The sequence below is a fragment of the Diprion similis genome, chromosome 8 (assembly GCF_021155765.1).
Source record: "Diprion similis isolate iyDipSimi1 chromosome 8, iyDipSimi1.1, whole genome shotgun sequence".
Lineage (NCBI taxonomy): Eukaryota > Metazoa > Arthropoda > Insecta > Hymenoptera > Diprionidae > Diprion > Diprion similis.
This window is the reverse complement of record NC_060112.1, coordinates 25276425-25294480: the sequence shown is the minus strand read 5'-3', so window position 1 is coordinate 25294480 and position 18056 is coordinate 25276425. Positions and strand designations below refer to the sequence as shown.

Below are 18056 nucleotides of genomic sequence, written 5' to 3'. Positions count from 1 at the left end.
TTTTTAACTCTATAGTTGATTATTTTTTAATTCTTCTTGTTCTCGAAATCACGCACGCCGTTTTATTTAATTTGAAATTTGTCTCAAATAATGAAGAGAATCTTTGCTCCAAGAACGTTGTTGCAAGGCAAAACTCCTTAGAACTGAGCAGAGGAGTGTAACAACTCGGTATGAGTTCAAAAATAGCATCAATAGGGCCGCACCTAAAGGCAGACACGAAAAATCTATTTATAATACAACACCCTCGCTTTTACGCTCTCAGGATTACGGGTTGCATTTGCGGCCCTGCAGGCGCCCCGCAGTCGCCCTGCAATCGTACAGTAGCGTGAAATAAGTCTGTACTTCTCGTTATCGTCAGATCCGACTTTCAAGTACATACATGCATGTAGACACATCAAGATTGAAACATTATTCTGACCATATTTCATATCGGCCGTCTGTGAATCGAATTATTCTCATGATCCCGTTACCAACGTGCTGCGATATAGATCAGTAGAAAAATCTATGGTCTTGTTGCTTCGCGTTCTTGGTAATTTTCATGATACACGTGTTACCTTAAATCTACACGTACTACTATTTAACAGTACGTTTCACTAATTGCTTCAAATTTTGCGAATTAAATTGTAAAAATATGTATACACAGGTATCGTATCGATTTCTCTAACATAACATTCGTATTCGTTTACAAACGCAATTATATTATTTACTTTCTCCGAGCCAAGATTGTTGGTGCTGTATAGATAAAGTTACGTGAGTACGGGAATTGGCACGGTCTTCTTGATTATCGATGGGAAAAAATCAATGATCCAATAATAAAAATCGGCGCCAGAGAACGACGATTGAATGAAACAAGTTCCGTTCGAATTCGTGTTAAAGACACTGAACAGAACCGTTTCAGCTATCATAACGAAGGCAAAACTGCACTACTGCCGATTTGCTACTTCCTCAGAAAATCTAAAGTTAGCACAGCCCGGCGAGTACGAAGCCAAACGGGCAGAAGAGGGAGGAAGAAGAGAGTCTTTTCACTGGGAAAACACTCAAAACTTTATCTATCGTGGCCATAATAATATAAGATACTTCTGATGTATTAATAACTTACAGCCACGGCCACGTGAGCCCAAAAAGACGAAGAGACGAATTTACATGTAGACGTAAGGGTATACAATACGTATAAGCAAAACTCTTATTTGCGACGCGCTAAATATTTCGCGTGACTAGAAGATGGGCCGGGCGAATCTCTATTTCATGCAAACAAAGATCGTAGCCGTGAATTCTATTTCTTTCCTTCTCACCGACAGGTATATCCTATCTCATTTATTCTTTTTCCTTCGTTTATTTTTTTTTTTCTCTCCGTGTGCTTTTTTCTTTTTCTTCTTCCTTGTATACGTTTTTGTCTGCGTGTGTGTGTGTATGTATGTGTGTATCTGTGTGTCACGACGCAATCGTAAAACTGAAACGACGTCAAATAGATCTATTTTAAACGTCGGAAGAAGCCTAGCTTGGCTTAGCTTTCGGCGCTTGATATCAAGCTGAACCTGAAAACCGCTATCGGTTTTCACACCAGTAAATCATTCGACACTAGGTAATTAGTAAAATTGGTATTCATCAGTCGGTCGCATTGGGATTTGTGTAAGAAAATCCTCTGAAGACTCCCTGGTCCATCGAGATGAGGATTTGCTCCGGTACTATGCTAAGGCGAGGTCGTTCGGCAGTAAATGTTGCATCAAAGTATCGGGTATCAAGGGTGTGTTCAAGCGCTGGTTTAAAGGGCGGCTCCAGCTGTCTTCTCTCCAGTCTATCCCAGGATAGTCCCTAGAAGCGTAGTATATTTATATGAAACGCCGGTAGGTGCAGTTATATCTGTGTGCTGAAGCAGGAAGTAAAGAGCAGGGTGTGAAATATGTCCGTAAAACTGAGACTTCTATAACACAATGGCTTGCATAGACTGTAAGCAACGAGTGTATAAAAGTGATATTTTGTTTATTATTCGTGCATTTGAATCAACAAATAGTTAATATGCTGAAAGTTTGTGGATGCTGCGGTAGTTATACGTTTATTGCTTCTCGAGTATGCCATATTTACGAGGTACAAAAATAAATATACCTCAGTCTCTAGACCGGCAGAATATTAATACTGATTTCCGTGGGAGGAATATTTCTCTTTTCTGTTTCATTATTTCGACATGTTTTTTCTTATTTCTTATTTTTCTATAATTTATTACATTTAAAATTCGACCTCGGATTTTCTTAAACAAATTGCCTCACCTGAGCCGTTCGCAAAAAATTTTAATCCGCATACCACGATTTTATTCACTTTCGATGTAAGAAATCTAAGTTTACATCCACAATAAGTTCGTGATATTTTACACTTCAAATTCATATTTTGAGACATCCAAAGTATAATATCGTATTTTTATTGAATAACTCGAAATCGTTACGCCATATACAAGTATATCAACTGTGGAGATGCTCATGAATTTCAATGCTTCAGTGTGCGTGTTAGAACAGATGAGCTTAGACATGAAATACCAGAGAATAATAGCATTTAATAAGTTTCTATATACCTGAAAGAAGGGATGGATTATGATCTCATGCCCAGGTAATCGTTTTCCTGCGTCCTTCTCCAACAGGCAAACCAATAAATCAGTCGCCTCTTGACTCAAGTATCGCGGTATAAACGGCCTCTCGTTGCAAATACTCCAAAACAACTCGTCTTCATCGCATCCCGAAAATGGTGATTGCCCAGTAAGCATTTCGTACAGAAGAACACCATACGACCACCAATCAACTGCCTGATTGTATTTCAGCCCTTTTATTATCTGCAGGGAATAGAAGAAGAATATTCTTTACTATTTTTGTGTATATCATGACAATAGAATATTATTCATTGAACTTAAAGCAACGGTATCATATAAATAATGAAATTAGGATCACAAAAAAACAGAAATCATTGTCCAGCTTCGACATTTGATCAGGTAGTTTCACTTGTAATATGGACTCGCAACTGCTAAATTTCACGTACTTCTGGAGCCATGTAGTCTGGAGTGCCGCAAAATGTGTCGGCGGTTCGGTCAAGGTATATTTGTAGTTTACACATGCCAAAATCAGCAATTCTGATATGTCCATCGAAGTCTAGTAGAACATTGTCCAATTTCAAGTCTCTGTAAACGATTCCTTTTTTATGAAGAAAAGTTAGACCGGACAATATCTCGGCGCCATAGAAGCGCGCTCTGGGCTCGGGAAATCTCCCAGATCGTTGTATGTGAAACATCAGATCACCGCCATTGAGATATTCCATAACAAAGAACAGATGGGAGTCGGTTTGAAAAGTGCAGAACAAATGACAGAGATACGGATGTCTTGTCGCAAGAGTCAGTACTTTTCTTTCGATCAGTGTACATTCTACGTCGTCATCTTCCAGCACAACATCCTTCTTCAGACACTTGACGGCGTAGAGGCAATCGGTATCCCTCAGCTCTGCTAGCAACACCTTGCCAAAGCTCCCTTTACCCAAAACCTGGAAAGTGTTCAAAAATCGAGCTGTAATATTAAACCAGTCATCTATTACCAAGTAAATACAGAGATTATAGAAGATGTTTAAGAATAGATAAAGTTGAACACGTGACAATAACACGTGGATATAGGTTCAAGTTCATGTTGTATAACACAAAACTATTTTAATATCGTTATTTAAAATCTGTTTCTAAACTTACTTTAAGAAAATTGAAATCAGTCACTGAATACTTCTTAAATCTTGGCAAATTGGTTGCTGGTGGTGTGATACGTCCGCTTGAAAATCGGCTGGACTTTTCTGAATTCTGGCTGTCCGACGATTGTGACGGGGCTAATAACAAACATTTACACATCAATATTTCACAACCGATTAGGCATATTTACATTATACGCAATATCATGGTCACCCTTTCTCTACGGCAATATCGGAGTAAATATTGACACTACAAGAACATAGAGATTTTGTTAAATGCAAAGGTTTGCTTAAAAGGTCGTGTTCAGATTAATTTACCTTAATTGGTGATAAGATTTACAAGTTGTCCAAAATTTAAAATAAATACTTCAGATAGGTTTCCGAGCTCTTTTAAACCCTTTTAACTTTTAAACTTTACAAACCTCATGCTTACAGGTAGTTAGCAACTTGGTAATTAGTTGATCATCATAGCAAGACTCTCCAATTATGAGAAGTCCATATTTAGAAAAATAACAGAACTTCATATTCAACTGTTAAAAGCATACTTGAACTGCTTTGCTTCAAAGATTTTCAAAGTAGTAACTCAGCGGCAAACCTAATTCTCATTGGTAGCGAGTCTTTTATAATAACTTCGAACTCAGAGTTGAGAATAATGTATCGCGTAGATTGGCACCTGCTAGCACAAAGCCATCTGTTTGTAAACAGACTGTACACAAATATATATAAATGACAATGTTCCCATTCACTAGATACCTGTTCATGTACGACAATACCAGGTGACCATATTACGATTCAAATAATTCAACTTATTTATCTTCTAATTTGACATTTAAAGCGATTTTCAATGCCAGAAGATATGAAATTTATTCCCATTATATCAAACATTTTCTTTATCTCAAATATCTCATCGTGCCATATGTTATTGATGTAGTCGGTCAAAGTAGCTAGTTATTCGGACATTGGTATCCACTTAATTTCTGATGTAATCTTGGATAAATTCATTTGGCACATTTTTCCCATCGAGCATTGTAATTGCCTTAATACTGGCATTTAAATACTTCTAGCAACTTTGGCTGGGGGGACATTTTTCAAGAATAGACTTGGCAGCCGATCGTTTTATATTTAGAACCTGTTCAGCAGTATTCGCGAATTAAAAGATCCATTACTTATTGTTGTATCAAATGAACAATTGATTCTCCATTAACGTTAAGTATTATATAATATGTGAATCTTCTGTTGAAATTCCGACTTGCAAATGTATTCGAGATAAATTGTTTCAATAATACACAGTGCAGCAGCACCCACGCAGAGCCCATCAAAAGATCCATCTAAAAGAAATAGATCTTCTGACGTCATGCTGTAAGTGAATAGAGGTAGGGTTTCGTATAAATAGGTTCTGTTGTGCGTAATAACACCTTAGAAAATTCCAATCGGTCATAACTAACTACCTGACATCGCATGTGCTCAATTACACAACATTCTTTTCAAATAGTTTTTCCTACAACGAAAATAAAGACGTCGAATAACTTACAAGCTGACTTACCCCTTTTCAGAGCTTGCAAAGCTTCAGCAACAAGTTTTTGATTCAATCCACACAGGTTTCCGGTCAACTTTTCGCACTTCTTATGACAGGCCATGTCGCAATCTATATTTACATGTCAAAATGCAGGTAGAGTTTATTCCACATACCTTTTAGCATCCGATCTGTATTCAGCACAGGATCTCGTGGCATATTGAAAGTTTAAGGTCGACTTGGATGGATCAAAAGTGAAACAATCAACATATTCATTCACAAGTAGCAACAAACATAAGCAATATCAGTAGTAATTAGCAAAACTGCATTCGAACCTGGGATTATAACTTTTTTGAATTATCGACGGGCACATTTATGCCATTTCTTAATCCCCTATATTTCACCCTGATTTTTAATGAAAGCATTACTAAAGATTTGTCACTGAATCTGATGAATATATTCTCGAAGTTAAAAAATACTCATCCAACTGGACGTGTGGTAATTACAACAGTTAGATACAGTGCACAAATCACACGACACTTCAATCCACTGTAATTCAAATTATGTGAAAAGAAAAGAATGCTCATTGTAAGAATGAGTGATGAAAAATATGTATACTTGTCAGTCTTGGAGATCCATCGAAGCCAGAGTCATTGCTTTTCATGGATGTTAGTCTTTTATCATCTTTTGCCTCGTCGCCACCCTCGGTACAAGTGGAACTAGTGTCTTCGGTGCTCTCTGTTGTAGTGCTCTGAGTACTCCTTGCACTTTCTGTGCTATCGCTAGCTGAAGAAGCTACCGACACAGGACGTTTTCGACGTTTTCCTCCTCTTCTTACTTTGGACAAGTCTCTCGGTGTAGCTGTCAATAACGGTCCTGGCGTCGTGTAGAACATTCTAATCAGATCCATGGGCCTCTGTTTGGGACTATCTCTGGGACTTGATCTAGGAGAAGAACGCGGCGAGTTTAGCGCCGAACTTTGCGCTGAATTTTGCGGACTTGGTTTCGGCGATTTTGTTGAAACTGGCTTAGCAGCTTCTTCAGCCAATCCGTTTTCTTCGCTTGCCGATTTCTTAACTGTCGATTTCTTTCTTTTAATGATTTTCTTCTTCTTCGAAGATTGAGCACTGATGCTGATATCTGGACCGCTAGGTGGTGTGGGCGTTGTTTCTTTGTCAAACTCACCAAAATCTGATAAATTATTCTGGCTCTCCCATTTGTCCATTGTTAAATTTGCATTGGGCCATTCGTTAGTCGGTGTACTGGAACCTTCATGATGCGTTGATTCCACATTTACTTCTGGCGTAGCAGGAGCTGCCACGATGTTTATCGTCGGTAGAGGAGCGTCGAATGCAGAATTTACTGCTGTTTCTTCACTGGCAGAAATAGGCGTCGGTAACTCATCTATATCTTGATTACCTTGGCTTTCTACAATGTTGGTAGTATCTGCGTTTTCCAGCTTCTCAGATTCGCTCGTATCCTGATTCTTAATATAACCGTTTTCTTCCAAGCATTTATTTATTTCTGATACCTTGTCATCTGACGGTATTGAAACACTACTTTCAACATTGGTATTTACACCTGTCGATACAACATCATCATCTACTTTGATATGTTCTTCAGAAATTTCTTCGCTGACTGTTTGCAAGGTATCTTTTACTCTGCTAATCTCATTTGAATCTGTCTCTCTTTCAATTGAAGTATCAGCAACAATTGTTAATGGTTTTTCAGCAGTTATAGGTACCTTTTTTTCTGCAGATGCAACAGGTTCATCGACACTGACTGGTTCATCCGCTTTCAAGGATAATTTTGATTTGGATTTATTCGGAGTACGTTCGGGTTCAATTTCTCCCCAAAAATCGACCTCAGGCAACTGAGCACTCGGTGCAACTGAACCAGCTTTGTTTTCAAGGTCTAAAATAGGCGGCGCAGGTGCTAACTTTTCTATAATCACTTTTGTTTCTGAAACAGTGCCAACATTGGCGATTTCTTTGCTTGGTTTTGTCGGCTCTGCAGTATGTTTTAAAGATTTTTCTAAGATTTTATCCGTCAGAGACACATCGTTGATCGTGTTAGTTGAAGTTGATGTTTCCTCTATTGAGATTGAATCGCTACTGTGGTTCCGGGATTCTTTCCTCAGGCCTATGTTGTTGAATTGAAAATTTGACTTCTTGATTGGCGTCTTAGGAGTCTTAGATGCATTCTCAAGTTTTTTTATAGCAGCTTTCGAACGGTCTTTGATATCTTCAGCCACAATGGCGGTTGTTTTTTCAATTACGTCAGAAGAATTTCCAACACTACCAACTAGACCTGTTGTATTTATTTCCGACGTTTCAACATCTGTAGACCTATCGTGCTTGCCCGTAGGTTCAATTTCCGAGTTGACGGCTGTACCAGATTCCTTTATCGAATGTTTAGAACTATCTAATATTTCTATAGGAGAATATTTATCAGGCACAATTCCTGTAACGCCAACTTTTCGAGTTCTCGATACTGCCGGTTCTTTTACCACAGTTTTTAAAGTAAGGCAGACACTGTTCCTTGATGTATCATTGACGTACTGTTTAGGCAATGCCACAACGACTAAGTCGTCGTCATTTTCATTCGATTGCAATTCTTTGATGACTTTAGCAATTGAAGTGTTTTTATTACTTTTTGGCGCAGGTAGCCTAATTGATTCCCGATACTGTTCTGTAGATACGGGACTAGTTGGTGCGGATGATGCATTTATCCATAGGGTTGAAAAATCACCAACACTGTTAGAAGCTTCTATTTTAAATTTCTGCGGTCTAATTCTCGAACTCTCCTCGCCAAGTTCCACTGATGACTGAGTTCGTAGTGTTAAGTTGCTGTCCGACTTAGTTTGTGTAATATGTCGTGTTCCACTACCAGGCTCGTCACAGTCTTCATTCTGTGACGTACTTCTGTTTAGAGTTTTTTTCTTTTTTTTTATCTTCTTCAACGTCTTCTTTACCGAGCCAGCACGCTCCAAATCCTCAATAGCATCCGGCTCATTATCCGAATTCTGCACTGGAACAGAAATTGAGTCTCGAGACATGCTTCTTTTTACCAATCTACCCTTTCTCGCATCAACTTTAATCTGAGCCTGTTCCTGTTCCACCAAAGTATCTAAAGCCACTGCTTGCGCCTGAGCAATTATAACTTCTCTGGCTATTATTTCCGAATCCGTTGGTATTTCTAACGAAGATCGTCTGCGAGTCAGTCTCCGGGTTACCTTCTTCTGAACCGCTTCATTCACTGTCCTCTCCAAGCTAGGCTGATGATAAGCTTTAATTATTTTGATAGGCTCCGTTTCTGATTTATCTCTGATCAAAAATTTCTCCACGAGGAGTTCTCCGACTGTTTTCTCATGTTTTTCATTCAACTCTCTTAGCGCCGGGTTGTCTTTAAGAGCCTGGGATCTGATTCTAACTGTCGGTCTATCTCTTCGCACCCTATTTCGTCCATGACCCTCGGTATGCGATAAATGTCTGGGAGTCGAGACATCTATGTCTGCTGTGTCTACATTTTTCGGTCTTGAGGCCACTGCAACGACCGGTGAATAACGCCGCAGGTGATTCAGCGGAGATTCAGATATCGTAGAGAGATGTGGTGAATACCGTGATACCAAGGGACCGTGTATGCTACATAAATAAAATTTTTAAATAATTTTAAGGAGTCTGCACTCCTCAAAAGCAAATATTATTAGAGGAGCAGTGGAACGCTGAGAAATTTTTTAAAATCCATCGTTTGGCCACATTCTATTATTATTAATTTCAAACATTGCAATCAAATATCGATTCTCTTGTACGAATACTGATATTCAGAATAAAATGTTATCCGGTATGGTAACCACTTTTAGACTGATTGTAGTTTATTACAAGGGACAACGTCTCATGTCCAAGATTATTGAAAAATTATTTTGAGATAAGCTACACCCTTAAAAATACCACTCGTTAAGTATCATTTTCTTGCAATGGCGCAAGTACAATGGAGTTTCGAAAGTGAAAGAGACTGAAAGTAGCCGTGTGGTAATTTGGTAGGTTTAAAAATATATTAGCGACCGAGACGCATAAACTATTTACGATATGTGTTCCAAAGTAAATATAAGAGAAAGGTAAGAAAACGAAAAATCAGCTCACTCTATTGTACCATTCCGAAGAAACAGTGAAAAAAATTCATTACATAAGTTTTTTGCGGTAGTTTTGATGTAAGACGAGAAAAAAAATATCAAAGAAATTCCTTCACTTTGAACTAATTGCGTGTTTGCGAGCACAATTGAAATTTCCTAGAATTTCTGCTTACGCGTATATGAGTGATCAAATTTTCAAATAGATCTTTAATCACCCGTTCACTTCTGTTAATTAGATCAGTAGTATTAATTAGCACTACCTGCAAGAGAATCACATAGAAAGCATTGCCAAGTGTTTTAGTCCATGGCAATAAAAGTTCAAAGATAGTCGCAATGGTTGTATAAAATACACGAGAATTTTGGAATGACAATTTTGTGGCTTGGAATTGGCAAACGGTTAATTTAACTTGGTTAAAATTCTACAAATTTCTTACCGCCCGAAACCTGTAGTTGTCATCAATGAACTGTGGTTCGAAAATGACGTACCAAATTGGTACGGAGAGCCATCGCCATACCGAGGCATTATTTAAATGATATTCAAACCGATTAACTATTTACTAAAATGATTTAAAATACATTTAGGAAACTTAGTTGAGGAGCACGTTCTTATGGTTTGGAGATCCAAGACCGACTGAGTGTAAGCCAGCGACCTAGTATAATAATAGAATTCTAGTATATAAGACTTCCACCGTCTAACTATACACCTAAACACTAATAACCCAACGAATACAAGTAGTTGCAACACGAAAATGCATCAGCGAAGTATACACAACCATGCAATTCACCACACCATCTAATTGCATTAATTAAACGCATACAATATATATACATACATACTTAATAATCATGCTTTAATCATGTGCAAGCCACTAGCTAGCTAACAATCAAACAGATCTAACTCCATCTACCTTCAAAATGCCACGGGTTCCTATGAAATTATTACGATTAAGATAATCCAATCGCAGAATTTCATTCAACATTTAACAGATTCTGCCAGCTTATGTAACATCAAGATATAAACACTAAAATTTCATTCAATAAACCATTGCTTTATGCATGTGATCGCAGGCAAAAGAGTTTATGGTTTCTTCGGAAATTCTTGCAACACTTTGTAGCTCAAATCAATGAGTAAGCAATGTTGGCAAAAATTATCCAACTGTGATCTTTGTAATCATGCTTTACTTAAGAGGAAAATTTGTTCCTCCTTATATTGTTGAACTTATTGAACACTTATAACTATAATTGTTGAATAAATTAAAAAAAATTTTGTACTCACCGTCGCATCTCAAACCCTGTCTGAAAAGACCATACAGCATAGATCCACAATGATCACAGAATGTTGGCGACATGAATGTATGGGGTCGAAATCTATGTGGTACATCAACTTTAAAGCGTTCTCTTAGGTACTGAAATTGGGAAGAAAGAGAAAAGAAAAAAAGTGGAACTCAGTTCACTCGTAACGTTCATAACATTAATTACGTGTGGCGTAAAAGAAAATTAATTTCTATACGCTCCAATACATCTAAAAATCATTAAAAAAAATAAGTGAAAGTAATGAATAATTGGCAAACAGATTGTTATCATATCGAAATGTGAAAACTTACAATTGTAGTTTCCGACTCGCGGCCGCTCTCTGGGCACTTGGTCAACAATTTATCGTGACATTTTTTGTGCACTGCTGTCTGACATGCTGCAACAAAACGGAAAAAAATATTGTATTTTAGTTTTTCTCTTATCAGGGCTTGATTTATGATAAGCAATAATCGTAAATATGCACCAACCTTGACATTGATATCCCTGTTTTCCAAAACCCCTGAAATTGCAAATATAAATTATAATCTTTAATCTGGAACTGTTTGAAACAGTTCTAAAAGGCAAAGCTTCAATTAAACTGTACCTATATCTGCGTAAAGGGGTCGATTAAACAATGTGTTTGAACAGCAACGCGATCTATTTATATCGAGGTGAGCTGGAATTTTAAAGTGTCGATTCTAAGATAGCAACCTTTTATTTTCTTCTATTTACTCGAATAATGACACACCAGAAGATGCAGTTTCTGGATCCGTTCGACCAAGTTATTACGACTTAAATCTATATTGTTAATAAACGCACTTTGCGTGGTTGGATTTTGTTCATCCGTCTGTTTTTGTTATTGAAAAATGCATCTTTGATCTATTATGGATTTACAGGCTGACAGAAAAACTGTCTGTTTTATGTTTATAAATTCCTGAATTGTCGCTACACCTAATCACAATATCTGATCCTTATACATATATTCATATATTATATATATATATGTAAACGAGTAGAAATGTGATATTAATTTTTAAATCTCACCATAAAAAATCCTTACAAAATGCACAAAATGTTGGCTGTCTAAAGAACTTGGCGACCAATCGATGCCCTCGAACTATGTGAACCTTGTTATGTTTGACCGCACCTCTTCTCCTAGTTATTGGACCCCCAACATTATTCTCGGGAGACGATCGCGATGTAGCGCCAGCGTCATTTTCTCTATGAGGTATCCTTGTTCTGTATACATAGGTCCTTCCTCCCGAGCTAGCTGGTGGAAGATCTGATGGATTCACCAAAGCTGGAACTCTTGTTCTGAAATTTACAAACAGAGAAGTACATCTCTGAGTTGCTGTTTACCGCAATAAATTTTAAACAGGATAAACTTAAATGTGAATTTACATCGGAAGGTTTCAATTGTAGGAATGATTGAAATAAAAATTTCGAATTACGGTCTGATCAAAGCCAAGAAAATTGTCTGATGAACAAAGTGTAATAAATCATTAATCGTAAATCAATCAGAATGACTTGTGAAAATGTAGGACCGCCGTTTGCATTACTGATTTTTTTATCGATATCAGTGATTTGTTTGCCACAGTATAAAATTATGACAATACGATTGAATCGATTCGATCTGAAATACTGCACAAATATTTCAAAGATGGATATAATCTTGCCTGTAAGTATATCCTTCAGCGCCAGCACGTAAATGTGGACGATTGTGCTCAAGAGACGACTTTCTTCCAGAACCTCCGCCAGTGGTACTTCTTCGTTTGGTACGCGAACCGGTGAACATCATCTTTACCAACTATAAGAGCTCAAATTCCTTGGAGAAAATCTTAGTACTCCGAGAAAAATCCAAGCATGGCGCAAAACATCATCGACGACTTATCGAGAGGTGTTTTTATTTACCTATATGGATCCACAGACTTGTAAATTGAACTAAAATAATATTAACTGTCTACGTGTGCATGCCTGATGAAGTAAAAGGATTGATTTTCAATGAATATGAGTAAAAAAATGTGCGTTTAAAAATGTGTAGACTACTACATTCTTAAAATAAAATATTTGTACATATCCACTAAAACGATGATTGTTGTATCTACTATATCTCCGTCAACTTCAAAATAATTTACTATGTTATATTCCTTGGCACTACTGTCATCTTCAGATAACTAAACTCTAGTAACGAGACATTATTTTATCAATATTGAACCGTAGGTTTGAAAAAAAAAAAATTCGCAAATAAATCTCATAGTGTGTATTTAATATGCAAAGGGCCTGGATTTTGACGCCCAAATCTTTATACGCTTACACGAAACTCTCTTGTGTCTATAAATATCGGCCTGTTGAATACCGCCCGCCATATAACGATCCTCGTGGAGCCATCTTTGACAAAGATTGTTAACCGTTTGATACCCACAGCCCGTTTGATTTGTTAAAAAAAATTATAATTCTTTACTGATTCACCAATTTCAGTATATTACAAGCTACGAATTATGAAAATAATTATATTAAAATGACAATGATAATTATTAATTATTACAAATTAATACAATAGGTAGATACTAAAAATAAATATCATATTCTTTTCGAAGATTGTGTAAAATTGAGTGATTTACTCAACTATAAATTTAAGGGATGCTTGTTTCTTTAATGAAAATTCTGTATTTTACCGCAATCGACGAGTTTTACAATGCGCTTATCATTTTTTCTTCTCGTTTTTTCTTCTTACTAATCAACAATTACACACTTTCTACCGCTTATGTGTTATTACTGATAATTTATTTGATAGAATGTCGATTTGGATTACTGTAAATAGTATTTGAATCAAATTGTTACCTTAATATTTACCTTTACAAACTTATTTATTTTCATTTTATAACAATAAGTCTGTGAGAGCGTGCGTCGGACAATTTTAATATAGCGGCAATAACAAGATCGAAAAAAAGAGAAAAAAAAATTGATCTCACTGTACAGGGCCGTGTAAAAAAAGAAAAAATACATACGTACGAACGAAATTTAATAACTACTAGATAGAGATTCCCGTGCTACGCAAATTCCTTTATCTACAATATTTGAACAAATGACACGTTAATTTTTTTTTTTTTTTTTTTTTTTGTGAAATGTTCAGAATTAATAAACACGCTATACTGCTCAAAATCCCTATCCAGATATCTTTTCCTATCCTATATATCATGAATATATATATTTGTATATACCTATATTTATTTATCCATCATGTATAATTTCTTTTGTCCTTTTAACAACCCTGTTACGTGACGTTGACAAGAAAAAAAAAAAATAAAGAAAAAATGCTATAAACAAAAACCGAGGAAAATATTTTAAAGTAAAAAAAAAAAAAGAAAAAAAAACGAAAAACAAACATACGACGTATCAACTGGGAATGATTAGAAAAAGGCTTGGGTGCATCAAAACAATAACAAAAACCTCATGATCGGTGTCGGAATTCCTTATACTCAGAAAATATTAGGAGGTAAACGCGAAAGCTAGCAACTTTAGTAGATAGATCGATGCATAAATTATATAGCAGCTATCAGCATGCTAAGAGTCGGTTCTTACATCACGAAAACAATTATAGTTTACAAACGTGACATTTCTCTCGAAAATCTTATATTGATTGGGTCGAGTTAAGGGTGGGCTCCACTAGGGATCAATATTACTGTGAGGTCAGTGTTCGGTTGCTAATTTCTTGGGCTGACGATCCTGAGCTCGACGTAATCGTTGCATTAAGAGACTGTGGAGCTGATCAACTTCTTTGGGGGCTGCCTGAACGACAAAGATTCTGATGTCCCCGTGCACATCCATCGCTGTAAGCCTCAAGGATTTGGGTCCAGCCCTTTCTGCAGTCATTCCGGGCCAAACTTTTGTGTTTAACACCAGCCTCTGAGTCCCGGCTGCTCTTCCTACTAGTCTTGACTCTTCGTCCCTGTCGTTCAGTCGCAGACTGCCTCGCCCTCTTTCCTGCCACCCGCTGGTACCCTAAGATTTGAGTCAGAGTTTGGTACAATGAAATACACATGAATCTCACTTAGATATAACGTTCATTGAATTCTTGGTATGTCCAATTTAGATTTGTTATATTGATTTCTTTTTCCACGGTGCTTTCTAAAGAATCTAAAACTATGCTAGAAAGAAAAATATAAGCCACTCAGAAATGTGAATGTAGTATAAAAGATTATATGAAAGTTATAAGTACCTTGTCAAAAGCGAATAGTTTGCAGTTGATTTGTAATACATTAGTTTCTCCCTCTTCGCCAGTAAGAAGTGTTACCTGGCTGTATTTACGTTTGTTAGCTCTGCTGGCCTCTTCGAGTTCTTGCGCAGCTTGAGACAGTGTTAAACCAGGTCGACTAGTACTTCTGCAGACTGTAACAGCACTGGAGAATAACATTTCCGAGGATCCATTTTCATTGCTCTCTTCCTCCTTAGTTTCATGCTCTTCAGAGCTGTCGGAAGCTTCAGTATCGTTCGCAACAGCGACTCGTTCTTTTAAATTTTGTCCGAAAATAAAACTTGGCGTCGAGGCACTCGGAGCGACAGTGTTATTTATACCATTTTCATTATCTTTAGTGTTGACCCCGAGGGGTAAAAACTTTGGCTTTGTATCCTCTTTACTTCTAGAGTCGTTGTTTATAGTTTCATTTTTATCTGTGGTCTTTGTAACATTGCTATCAACCTCGAGTTCAATATTATCCGTTACTTTTATAAACGGGTTGTGAAACTTTGCTGGCTGTAATGGATTCTTGGTAGACGGTCCAGGAGTATTCGTCACTGCACTCAATTGCGATGGCCTCAACAGCGCTGGTTTTGGTTTACTAGAATTTGAGAATTCGCTAACTCCAAATGAGTTTCCAAACTTAGATGCGGCTAGTATAGGACCTGTGAAACAAAGACCAGATATAATGGAGTGTTTATTACACTAGCATTGAGGAAAAAAGTTTCATTTTTCACGAATATGGATGTCCAGTCCCTGTAATGTCGATACCAGGGCAGAGTAGAAGGGACATGAGTAAATTCCTAATTGAAAATAAATGCATCAGATAAATCTGGTTGGGTTTCATATAATTTTGCAGACAATATAATTCGCAAGTACATTTCCAGTGCTTGTTATATTCCAAAACGCACTTGTACTGGTCTTGAGAAAATTCTGAAGTGAAAGTTATCAATGTGGAAAAGGATTGAGGCTTATCATCGGATGATATTTTCATATCGTTATTTGCATTTCCATATTATCGTTTAAAACTAATATTGATAATATTTTTTTTTCTTCTGTGCATGTCATTGTTTGATCCATCATTATCTAACTTTTCAAACCCATACGAATTGTGATAAAACGCACGATGTATCTTACTATCACCTTTGCTTGTAGAACTTGAATTTGGTGAGTCAGGTCCTCCGGATTGTCCATCTCCTTCCTCTGAAAATATTTGATAATAATTAAGCTTAACTTTTTTTTTTAAACTAAAAATCATACCCAAATTTTTTAAGCATAAATTGATTAGTTTGATCAAAAATATTGATAAACTTTAAAGGAAAAGTTGATTTGTCACTTCTAACCATTCGCCGAGTTTTCGCTCGACTCTTCTGGGGCATCCAACTTCATGATAATCGGTGGCCGAGGACAATTTTTCTCGTCGGTATTCTCTAAACACATTATTAAAATTAATATTCATTAAATATTCGTGAGGTTTCAGTACATGTAGAGTGAAAGTGAGGATCAAATGTCCCAAACAATAACAAACTGTCACAGATATTCTTATATTCGAATTCACAAAGCGATAATAATTTTTAACAATCTTCAACACATTCACAGCTTTGATATATCGATAATTTACATCTGGGCAAACAATGGCAGGATATATTTTAATAAATAAAACCACACAACGCACCCTTGCAATCCGCCATGTTTTGCGTGTGGAATAAGCGGCGGTACTAAACCATAGACTGATCTCTGTAAGAAGACTGTAGAGAACCGTATGGTGCTGCCGCCGATCTGAACTAACCGTCACCATGAAATAACTAATCACATGATGGTAACTCACTATTTGAAAAAATGTACCTCGGCGATGGGATGAAATAATGGCGCGGGTGTCGTGTCGTCGCTATGATGATAATAACATTCGATGCAACGGCCGTGAGAATAGGAAATGTATCTACTTACTTTCTCTCTTCCACTTGTGGTAGATGCTGCCGTGCTGAAAAAGGAATGACAGAAAAAATAGATCTCCGCATGTATGTAACACAAGAATCACCTGCTTGATTTCGTTTAAATTTTTACTATAAGAACCTTCTTGCTGAGACTCCTACCCCTATAAATTTCATTGAAATACCTCTAATGCGGGAATTTATCGCTCCGATTAGTCACATCATGTTCTGCACGTTGACTGAAGAACCCATCTGAAATTGCGCAGGTATTGAAATTATTAGCGCAGATCTTGATTTACCGGAATCAATATAACTACCATAAACCCGTGGCAAAAGCCACCCCTTTGGCCGTTGACTAAAGACATCACGAGTTCTACAGAACATAGAAAATGTTGAAAGATAATTGCGGAATTACAGGACTTTTTTGTTATTAGTATTGGATAACAGCTAATTGAGATAATTCGAATGGTTATTCATAATTCTCAGTAATTTCTCAACGGCCGTATTCATCTGAATTGCATCGATTTCTGACGCGCGAAGGCGTACGTTTCGCAGAATGCGGTTCGAGATCGTTTTTTAATGAATCAGCTGAAAATGTATTGAAACATCCTCTGAAATATGGTACATATAATACGATATATAAGCTCTGATCAGCTCTACGTCAGTAGAGATTTTCATATTTTATTTCAGTCAACGTTCAATCCAAATAAAATGTAATAAATTGTAAAATTACACGGTAAGAGTTAAGAAACTTGCTATAGGATTTAGTGATATATTTGAAGTATTTATGCGAGTCTGTAAAAATTGCATTATTTCATAATCCCATGACAAATAAATCTATACTTTATACTATGTACACATAATTAGAATTTTGAACTTTCATGCGTATCGTTATCGTTTCGTTATTATAATTCACCATAGTAATACTGAAGCAGAATCTTAATTCGCAGACTTTTTTCATTACATCATTAACTTAGATTTCCTTTTGTTTATTATTATGTATTTTGCTTGAAACTTATATGCCAATAATGATTTATCCAAATGGTGTATCACTGTGAATATTGTTAAACGAACGGCATTAATACTGACAGAAGCAGGAAAAAAGCAATTTTATATTGCGCACCGCGGTGCTTGATATCGAGTATATACATACATCTTAATTTATCCTGTTTGCCTGACGTTTGGGGAAATCCAAAGCAGGATAAATAGAGTTCATCGTTAAGAGGTCGAGGATAAAAAAAACAG

At 36.7% G+C, this 18056-nt stretch overlaps 2 protein-coding genes across 4 annotated transcripts; both read right to left on the bottom strand.

Moving 5' to 3' along the window:
- Positions 1 to 33: 33 nt before the first annotated feature.
- LOC124409792 (probable serine/threonine-protein kinase mkcC) lies at positions 34 to 9996 on the bottom strand. Of its 3 annotated transcripts, none has more exons than XM_046887627.1 (7): positions 9785 to 9996; positions 5837 to 8862; positions 5237 to 5350; positions 3713 to 3843; positions 3022 to 3516; positions 2564 to 2818; positions 34 to 1812 (listed from the first exon to the last, which is right to left on the bottom strand). In XM_046887627.1, exons 1-7 carry the CDS (start codon positions 9871 to 9873, stop codon positions 1606 to 1608), a joined length of 4317 nt encoding a protein of 1438 aa, XP_046743583.1. In that variant the 5' UTR covers positions 9874 to 9996; the 3' UTR covers positions 34 to 1605. The 3 variants fall into 3 exon arrangements, with proteins under 3 accessions (XP_046743583.1, XP_046743585.1, XP_046743586.1); XM_046887629.1 differs by having other exon boundaries at positions 5249 to 5350; XM_046887630.1 differs by lacking the exon at positions 5237 to 5350.
- Positions 9997 to 14002: 4006 nt separating this feature from the next.
- LOC124409802 (ran-binding protein 3) lies at positions 14003 to 16654 on the bottom strand. Its single transcript, XM_046887653.1, has 5 exons — positions 16556 to 16654; positions 16224 to 16310; positions 16024 to 16083; positions 14863 to 15545; positions 14003 to 14645 (listed from the first exon to the last, which is right to left on the bottom strand). The coding sequence occupies exons 1-5, from the start codon at positions 16569 to 16571 to the stop codon at positions 14334 to 14336; spliced, it is 1158 nt and encodes a 385-aa protein (XP_046743609.1). The 5' UTR covers positions 16572 to 16654; the 3' UTR covers positions 14003 to 14333.
- Between the last annotated feature and the right edge of the window lie 1402 nt (positions 16655 to 18056).